This window comes from Aulonocara stuartgranti, assembly GCF_965226115.1.
Source record: "Aulonocara stuartgranti genome assembly, chromosome: 7".
Taxonomy (NCBI): Eukaryota; Metazoa; Chordata; class Actinopteri; order Cichliformes; family Cichlidae; genus Aulonocara; species Aulonocara stuartgranti.
Window position 1 is genome coordinate 21,635,845 of NC_138945.1, and position 10,334 is coordinate 21,646,178.

At 39.7% G+C, this 10,334-nt stretch overlaps 1 protein-coding gene across 5 annotated transcripts in view; it reads right to left on the bottom strand.

Moving 5' to 3' along the window:
* The window catches only part of prrc2b (proline-rich coiled-coil 2B), a 27,952-nt gene extending 21,122 nt beyond the window's left edge, over positions 1-6,830 (bottom strand). For 3 of the 5 annotated variants that reach the window (XM_082538739.1, XM_082538737.1, XM_082538735.1), the window contains exons 1-5: positions 6,634-6,830; positions 1,131-1,308; positions 842-1,019; positions 426-528; positions 29-92 (exon numbers count right to left, since the gene is read on the bottom strand). In XM_082538739.1, the coding sequence (XP_082394865.1) occupies positions 29-92; positions 426-528; positions 842-1,019; positions 1,131-1,245 (460 nt within the window). In that variant the 5' untranslated portion in view covers positions 1,246-1,308; positions 6,634-6,830. Of the gene's footprint in view, positions 1-28; positions 93-425; positions 529-841; positions 1,020-1,130; positions 1,309-6,083; positions 6,172-6,633 lie in introns of those variants that run through there. The other 2 variants (XM_082538738.1, XM_082538736.1) reach the window with 2 other exon arrangements.
* Positions 6,831-10,334: the final 3,504 nt, after the last annotated feature.

Consider the following 10,334-nt stretch of genomic DNA (forward strand, 5'->3'; position numbering starts at 1 on the left):
CTTTATTCTGAATTAATGAATGACTCACCATCTTGCTCTACTGCCTTTCCATTTAGCTGGGCCCATTGCTTTGGTCCACTTGTGTTTGTGTTCTGTGAAAATTAAGAAACCAAAGTCACCATCCCCACAGACCTAATGGAAGTTTCTCTACCTTTGAGGCACAAATGAGAAATTATCTTAAATATTCACAACCTTTCTTGTTCAACTTGGTAGTGTGAGCTTTCCTCCATAAAGAAGGTATAATTCTTTGCTCTTCTACCATTATTAGTCTTCATTAGAATATCCACTAGACACTCATTTGTATACGAGTAGCTCTCAATTAGCAAATAACCGAAAACACTTAAACACAATCAATGTGTTAATGAAAATCTGCAATAAATATATGACTGAAGCAGATTTATAAGCATACGTATACTCATACACACCTCCTGGTTGGCTACCGGTGAGGACTTCTGAAGATTGGAGACAGATTTCTGCAAAGGCAGCGGCGGCTGCAACTCCGGCAGCTGTGGTGTTGATGCAACAGAACTACGAAAAATAAAAAGACAACTGTGAGAAATCAACCCTCAAAAGCCTCTAAACTGCTTCTCTTTCTTCCTGGTGAACAGCTGACTTCTATCAAGATCAAAGCTTTAACTTATTTTATCCTGACACTGATCCCTGAAAAATATGTGAGTTTAATGTCAATGTTGATACTTCAGGAAGGACATTTCCATTTCAGCCACTGTAATCAACTAAAAAGGGTGTCTGAATATAAAACATTATAGCATAATTAATTTACTTGACAGACATATTTTTATTTTTTAAATCGGAGAAAGCGGGTCTATAAAACACGCCTTACTTCTTTTGATCGGGTTGTTCCTGCTTGTTCGCCCATCCTGTACCGTCTTTGGGCACTATAATCACGTTGGGATCGTTTCCTTTGTTTTCAGACTTCAAGCTCGGCAGATGAGCTGGTGGGGGCATACGCCGGGCTGTGGCCACTTTACCAAGACTCTGCAAGCCATGTCGCGGAACTACTGGGAGGCAAAACATGTAGATAAAGAAGTAGGACCAACATTAGTAAAGGGGCTTAAACTAGATAACAGATGAAGAAAAAGTATCGAGTGGAGAAACAAAATGAGCCTTACCTGTGTTTTTCTGAGTTTCTATTGATTTTCCCTTGTACTTATCAAATAGGCTGAGTGAGGAATACTTGCTTTTTCCATCCTTGGACTTGGTTATTTGCCCCAAACGATCGGACATTGCGATGTAATGTCATCTAGTATGGAAATTTTTCTTTGCGCCTCTTCCCAGTGCCTTCTGATTCTAAAAAGAGGAAATGAAATATCCACCTTAGTACAGAAGTCACCCAAGGAAAAACCAAACCTCAAGAATAAACAATGTTAATTCACAACCTTTGTAAATATTTAGTGTTAATCTGCCAATATAGACCAAACCAATAACTATACAACACAGCACACTGTAACTGAGATATTCTACATGTAATACTGGTTTACAAAATACCCATGTAAATAAAGATAAATGTTCACAGGAATAATACACATGAGTAAACAATATACAAGTTAATATAATATAAATATTATATATTATTAATATCAGTTAATGCACTCCAAGTAAGCCAGTAGGGCATGTAAGCAAAGTGTGAAACCAAAACAGCCATTAAGTCACTTAGAAACAATTTTACAAGTCCCTGAAACTGCATTATCTCCAGAAGAGATTAAGTGGTGTGGCATCAAACACATGTCCCAAAATCTTCGGTTGGTTCAAGACCCACTGACAGCATATGATCGAAACACTTTAGTGATATCACATCCTCTCTGGATCGGTCCACGGCTCCCTACAGAAATGTTTCATCAACTCTTCCACTGAATTACAATGACCATTCACACTGAGGGAAGAAGAAACCCAAACCATGGCAGCAAAAATGCCTCCGACATCATAATGAAACAAGGTCACCAGATTCCCTTAGTGTGGGTGCCAGGGGTCAGGGTTTTATTTTAATGCGTCTCTTTACCACATGTATAGGAGTTTCATAACCTAAAACCTACCAAGAACCAAAAGACCAACACATTTTGGTGTGAATTGTGTTTTCGATATATCAATAAATAATGAGGCCAAGTAAGTATTCCACAATACCCATATGGTGAACTGTGTTAACCAACACGAAACGGCTACAAATGGCAATTCATTTATTTAAGTGCTAAAAGTAATTTTATACTTTCCAGCTAGACTCAACAAAGATGGCAATGCTTCTGCAAAGGTATAATTAACCACATAAAAACACATTTTGTGTAGCGGAAACTTTATCTAAATGCAATTATTTTGAAACCACTACTGCTATTCTTTCTTTGAAGCAAATATCCCCTGTCCACCATCTATTGTGGACATTCACTTGAGTTTTGTTTTTCCTTTCTATCTGACCTCTGAACATTGTCAGAAATGTCTTTGAGGCAGGGACAACAACAGTTATTTACTGAAATTGTTGTACAAATAAATTTAACTGCACCTCAGAAGCAATGCAGGAGATAGGCTCTAAAATCCTTGTCAACAAGTTGTTCACTGCAAATTTCAATCCAATATATATTGTACTGTCAAATTTAAAGATGCTCCCTTCAGACACCACATGTGTTACAAAGAACAAGTCTTTGGGTGACAGGAAATACTTGAACAACTGTCCTACAACTGTAGAGCAGGGCAATTTGACCAAAAATATTTATCATGAAAACATTTGAAAATTTGCGATAACGATATAACTGACGATATAATTGACACTAGACGAAATACTTTACAACTCCACAACTTTATTAGTGCAAAAAAAAACAACAACAACAAACAAACATCAATGTATTTTTACTTAAACAAGCAGCTGTTTTTTATGTGCATTAAAGTTATATAAAAATTTAACAGAGCAAATGCAAATTCCTTGCTGACAGTTTAACCTAAAGGCATTTCCAGTGGAAATTGGCCGACATATCCTCAGCATAACCATGTATAATATCCACAAAACGTAAAAAGAGGTTACGATAACCACAATGCTCCGACAATCCATCAAGCAGTGCGGCTTCGTAGATTAGCAAAGTCATACTAAAACATTTGACAGATTTTCGAGCGCCGTGTACCACATAAAATCATTTCAAGGTCAGTAAAAACAATCAGAATTCATACATAAGGCACACAGGATTATAAGGGGCACTGTCGATTTTCAGAAAAATCAAAGGATTGATTGTAAGTGTGCCGTATTTTCCAAAAAACACGGTAATAACGACGGCCCGCTAGCATGCTCTACCAAAAATAGTGCTTTGTTGTGTATCTGACGGACGAAAGCCAAACCAGTTCCACACCACTGAAGTTGCAGCATTTTTACAAACCACTTCTGGTTCATCCGTTTCATTCAGCGATCCACTTTCGCTCTTCTTATTCTCCGTCATACTTTTTCCGCCATGTGCGTATGAAAACAAAGGCACTGCGCATGTGCGTTTTACCCATATTCTATCGCGATATTTCATTTTCTTATCGTTGCCCAACATTATACCGATATTACCGTGAACGGTATGATATGGCCCAGCCCTGATCTCAAGTCAACATTATTCAAGTGGTTTATCACATAAACTTGAACCACAATACTGCCATCTATTCTGATCCCTGGGTAGTAGCTGCATATGTGGATCCATCTGCTGTGGTGACCCCTTGTGAATAAGGGAAGTGCTGAAAGAAGCTTCTATATGAATCATGAAACAAGGTAATACAAGAAATCCATGAGTGTAGTTTTTACTGTGATACACTAAATTTCTTCTGAAGCGATCCAAATCTGCTTTGTAACTCAACGTGTTGTTTCACATGATTTTACACATTTTTTTCCTGGTGAATTTCTGCACATTTTTTAAATTGCCATTTCTCATCTATAGCAGGAAAATGTATTGAGGATATGGTTTAAAAGAGATGTAACACCCGCCCAAAAAAGAAAATTTACACTATCAACGCACAGACCTTATGTTTTAGTACGCATGCATAGAACATCTTTATGCAGTCTTCAAATATCTTCTGCAGGTAAACATCAGCCAACAAAACATTACGGGGTGACTAACCGTGAGATACAAAACACTATAAACTTTAAAAACATCAATTACTCTCACAATATTTGAGCTAAATAAAAAAAAAATGCAGAGCTTAAGACAGTCTCTAAATGAATATCTGATATTATGTCCAGGTCGATGTCTAGTGCTAAAACCAAACAATGCCACCAACTTTCAAGAAATTATCAATAACAATGTCATCCTATGTTAAGCCCAGTTTTCCCCTACCATTTCAAGAAACACTGATCGGGGAAAAAAAATAATCCCACCTCACACCAATTATTAAGCACATCCCTATGTTTTTTTTTTTTTCTTTTATGCACTTAGGCCTACATTGCCACTTTACCACAGTAAGGTCCTGACATGAATGATGGCTGCAGGTTTAAATGTAAGCATGAAGAATGGTTATCTGTCTTTAATGTGTTCGCCTGATGTTAAACCGGCAACCTACAGGGTGTACCGGGGCTTTCACTCAGTGACAGCTGGGATGGGCTCAACCACTATCCCCACAACCCTGAAATGGACCAGCAGCTAGGAAAATGGATGGATTTTTATGATTAATAGGAAATAGTTTACACTGAAAACAGTAAGCCAGTATGATTATTACAGCCAGGAACCTTGCTTTTGGTATGCAACATATTGCTTTTTAAAAAATGTTTCAATATATAAAAATACATGTGGCACTGTGTCCCAATATCTCAGAAGCAGTTGTCTTGACACCTAATTATAATTGCCAGTATTGCTAAATATCTCTGGGTAACAGAAAAAAAAATTTATGCAATCCAACCTGAGAAAAATAATGTGACATGTTAAATTCAAATCAAACTCAAGCATGTCCATATTGACAGGAAGCAAATGTTACAATGCCAAGAATTCCTTCTCTTTCCTGGCTAGTTCAAACTCCATTTCCATCTATTCTTTATTCAGTGTTGAACTATTCTGAACAAATGATGGAGGTTTGCAGAAATTTACAGGATACTTTAGTGAGAAACATCAAGTTAAGCTGACAGAAGCCATAGCATGAACAAAACTAGAGATGGCTTATCAACCCCACATGTAAACAAATAGTATTATGGTGACTTACTTTTTCGGTGTGATTAAGCAATACACAACCTTGGTAATACAGTTACAAATGTCTTCTTTGTCTTCATTTAAACAGTTTCATGTATTCTTTTTTCCAGTGTTATAATTATTGTTGTTGTGCTTGGTCAAGCGTCTTTTTTCATGATGGCTACATGAGCATATTTTTCAGTGTTGGATAACACAGTATCAAAACAAAATACATCTTGATAGATTTATAACAGGACACAAGCACTAGTGTATACTAGGAGTATTTTCATGTGTGAATGAAATTAAGCAGGTTTCAACCATCAGTGGATAGTTGATTATCGTATTTGCAAATCTAAATAATAGTAAATATCATTTGAAGCTAACACCCGTCAATCCATAGCACAGTGGAGGCCGCTCGGTTAAAAGCTCCGCATAGGCGTTTTACAAAGACTTGTAGCCATAAATATGTCCATCAAGCTAAATTTAGTTATGTAATACACTCTGTTATGGTCGCTCGCACTACTCCAAAAAAACATAAAATCTACCAACCTCTCCAAACACAATCAATTTTTAAAATACATTGAGATGTGTAAGCTAACGCCTTGACGGCTAACGCTAGCTCCGCCTTGACTTTGTGTGAATTTCAAAAGGCTACATCCACCAGAAAACCCAAAGAAAACACCACAAGCAATAAAGTGGGCATTATGTAATCGTAAAACAAAAATTTGGACTGGATTTTAGTTTCACCCCGAGTTACTGTTCTTATTTTTTTAAGCTAGCATACATGCTAAGCTCTCCAGCACAAAACTGACATTAGCGAGTGCTGCACAAAAACAAGAAAGTCAAAGGCTAATGCAATCGTTTAGACTACAAATCGATCGTCTCAGGTCTGTTTAACACACCTATCAAGACGGGCTAACTGTCTGTTAAATTGCAAGAGATTCACACAAACGTTACCAAAGATGTAGCGGCTACTACTCGGCGACAAAATGTGCTAACTGCTGGCTATGGTTATGTATATAGCAAATGGTCGTAGTGAGGATCCTGTAGAGTCATCTAACTTCACAGTTAAACGACGAAGACACACAAAAAAAATGTAAACTGCTACTTTTCTGTTTTTTTTTCCCCTAACAACGGCTCTAATTTAGCTTCAGCTAACAGCCGTAACTCTGGCAGCTTGTTGGAAAATTAGCGAAACGCCAATCCCGTAAAACTTCCAGTGATGACAAATTACAACCGGTGTTTTTTTCAGTGCTTCTACAGTGGTGCTTTTATTACTGGGGATATACAGGCTTTTCTGTGGAAATTCTCTATAAAATACTCTGACCTGTGCTTATTTTTTCCCAATCCCGCTTGGCTTTTTGAACGGCCTGAACACAGCGATGGGAATGTAGGACAAGACGATTAAAAATGGCTGCTGCCAGGAACAAAGCAACAATAAAACTGGGCAGCGGAGAAGACGAGCGAACCGGGAGCTCCCACGGAGCTATCTGCACGTATAACTCACCGATTCAACAACTTGGAGTGTCTTCTGATCAGTGACGGTGAGAAATTTCCACAAAATGTTGTCTACTCAAAGGATGGCTTGCGATTGTACAGCCGAATCTTCTTTAGGTTTAACCGATTGCAATGTTGTTGCTGGGGTCCTACCCGGCCTGAGAATGAACAGGGCAGAGTGGAGGCTGGATCGGCTCGGCTCACTACGTCCTACGTCACCGAGGGACGTCGCCAGCACAACATCGCCTCCTGTCGTTTAATTTCAGAAATCACAAAAACACTTCCCTTGATATTTCTAGGCCCTTAACCCCCAAAAGCCCTTTTTGATTGACCCCTACACACGATAGAATGAAGCACAGCAGTTTTTTAAAGTATGAAACAGATTTTTTCATAAATATTTTATAGTGAATGCGGTTAAACTGAGAGATATTTAAAATACAAAATAACAAGACAACTAGGAGATGTTATAATTTGACTCACACCTGTAATTTTATGATGGAGGCATTGATTCATCATAAATTGAGTGTAACAGCAGGCTAATGGTTCCTCTAGGTGTCTTCAAAAATGGATGTACTCCTCTTTATGCACTGAAGAAATACAGAACTTCTTTTCTGGATCACTGCTCCACCTCACCCTAGCATTCTTTTGTCACACCAACCCTCTGCATGTCCTGTTTCACTACATCCATGTGATCTTCTTCTATTCCTTTAACCAAAATATGAAATCTGTCTTTACATTAATCAACTTCTTTCAGAACTTTTGTTACACAAATACCAACGTGTTTTACCACAGGGATGTCAAAGAGTACACTGTGTGCACGTTTATGAACAGAGAAAAGTTTATGTTTTCGGATACAGAGACCTTTGAAAAAATTCCATTGTCTTGAATCATCATCTGAAGTTCATCCTTGAGCTGCCTTCTGCAGTCTGGCTTGTTACAAGCTGTTTTCTTTTTATTATTATTCTCACAGTTCTTTAAAAAATGAAATAGCCAGCAGCATTAAAGCAATTTTGGCTGCTTAAATGAATAGTCCTTGGTGGAAACACTAAGAAACCTTTCTTTAAAATGCTGATTAAAGACCAGATTAACTTCAAAGTGAAATAAATCACAGACCTGAAAGCCTACTAAGGAAGGCCGGGTATTTGACAAACGTGTTATTAAGCGAGCATTGTCAAAAACATAAGAGATAAGGTCTTTATTGTCATTGCACAGTCATACATAGTACAACAGTACAATTAAACTGGAAAACTGTCCCACGTCGGCACTATGTACAATACAACACAACACAGTAACTTAAGTAATAAAAAGAAGAATAAGTGTATGTTTATTGCACATTGTTATTATTGCACCATGTTATTAATATTATTATTGTTATTGTTGTCCCCCCCCCACCCCCACAAAAAAAAAAGTCCAGGGAGGTAGAATTCAATGGCACAGCGGTAGAAGACGATCAGCACCTCCTTCTTCGGGTCCATTTTTCTGAGGATTCTCAGAAAATGGAGATGCTGTTGGGCCTTCTTTAAAACTGCCGAGGTATTTGAGCTCCATCGGATTCCTGTGTCTATGTGCACACCCAAGAACTTGAAAATGGAAAATGCTGACAGGCTGCATCAACGGGGGCCTTCCTTCTTCTGAAGCCGACTACCAGCTCTTTTGTCTTGGTGATATTGAGATCCAGGTTGTTGTCTACACAACAATCTGACAGCCTCTTAACCTCAGCTCTGTATGCCGTCTCGTCTCCCCCAGAGATGATCTGCGAACTTAATGACTGCATTGTCTGGGTGGGAACTGAGGAAAGATAAGGCCCCACTCTAACTCTGTGTACACGGTCTGAGAGGAAGTCTCTGATCCAGCGGGTGGTGTGGAGCATTGTAGCAATGGTGTCTTCAGTTGATCTGTTAGCTCTGTATGCGAACTGGAGCTGGTCGAGTGTGGGTGGCAGGCAGGACATGATGTGACGTCGGACCAGTTTCTCGAAGCACTTCATTATAACAGGTGTTAGAGCAACTGGTCAGTAGTCGTTGAGGCTGCAAATGTTGGTACGCTTTGGCTGTGGGACAATTTTGGCCGACTTTAGGCATGGCAGGATGCAGGACTGGGACAGTGAGGCATTGAAGATTTTAGTGAAGATCCCAGCCAGCTGGTCTGCACATTCTTTTGGAAACCTTCCGGTCACCCCATCTGGACTGACGGCCTTCCTGGGGTTCACCGCCCTCACTGTGCGCCTCACGTCATGTTCCTGCACCATGAGGCTTGGGCTGTTGCTGCCGTCTGATGTTTTAGCTCCTGCTGCCTCTAGTCCCTTCACCTCAAAGCGTGCTTCAGCTCCTCCGCAAGCATCGCGTTGCCCTCAGTCAATGTGGTATTGCCAGGTTTGTAGTTGATTAGTTCTGAACTCCCTGTCATATCTGTCGTGAGTTGTTGCTGAAGTGGTCTTCAATCCGCCTCTTGTACGCTGCCTTGGCCTCTCTGATACCTCTTTTCAGCTCAGATCTGGCTGTACTGTAATGCAATAACATCACCGGATCTGAAAGTGGCGTCACGTTGCTTCAGCAAGACCTGGACTTCTTTAGTCATCCAAGGTTTCTGGTTGGAATACACTCGGAGATGTTTGTCACAGTAACACTGTTGATACATAAGTTAATATATGAGAGCACTGATGTTGTGTGCTGTTCGAGGTCCTGGTGTTCAAACACACTGTGCTTTCAAAACAGTCCTGCAGCTGATGTGATGCACCTTCTGGCCACCTTCACAGTCTTTCTGGCTGGGGGACTCTCCTCCTAAAAGGAGTGTATGCAGAGATCAGCAGCATGGATATGTGGTCTGACAAACCTAGATGTGGTAGAGGGGTTGCTCTGTAGCCTTTTTGGATGTTGCTGTAGGCTTTATCCAGTGTGTTTTTCCCCCTTGTTGCACATTTAACATGCTGTTCAAATCTGGGGAATACTGACCTTAAGTCAGCATGGTTGAAGTCCCCAGCTATAATGTGCACTGCGTCGGGATGGGAGTTCTGCTGACTGCTTATTGCCTTGTCCAGCTCCTCCAAGGCCGAGTTAGCGTTAGCATCGGGTGGTACATACATGGCCGTTACCATGACGACAGTAAACTCGCGAAGTATGTAGAATGGTCTGCATTTCACAGTAAAATATTCCAAATCCGGGGAACAGTGGCGGTCTACAGTCTTTGTGTTTTTGCACCAGCTGTCATTGATGTAGATGTATAAACCCCTTCCTTGGTTCTTAACGGAGTGGCCGTTCCTGTCGTGATGGTGGACCGTGCGGCTTGCTAACTCAATAGCTCAAGTCTCTGTGAGTAGTAGGATGCTGCTGTCCCGTCTTTAAAAGAACACGAAGAGAGAAACGGCAATGAGACTCCTGACTAAAAATCTAAAAAGGCTTCCAAGGTTTTTTCAAATGTTACTTTGGGATAGAGTCTGCAAACTATGTTTTATGATGGGTGCTGAATGATAAGACTTGCTTCTAGACAGATTGTTGGCGATTACTGTTAAAAAACAACAACAACAATAATAACATAAAAATTATCTTATTCAACATTTTAACACGATGACTTTCAATATTAGCATTGTGTTCATATGTAATTTCTCACTTATTCTCTCGAAGACCTCTGTAAAGTCTGGTATTGACGGGGTGCTGCTGGAAACTCTAAAGTTTGAGAGACTTTTGCCTCCTCTTTGCTTTTGCTTTTTCCTCT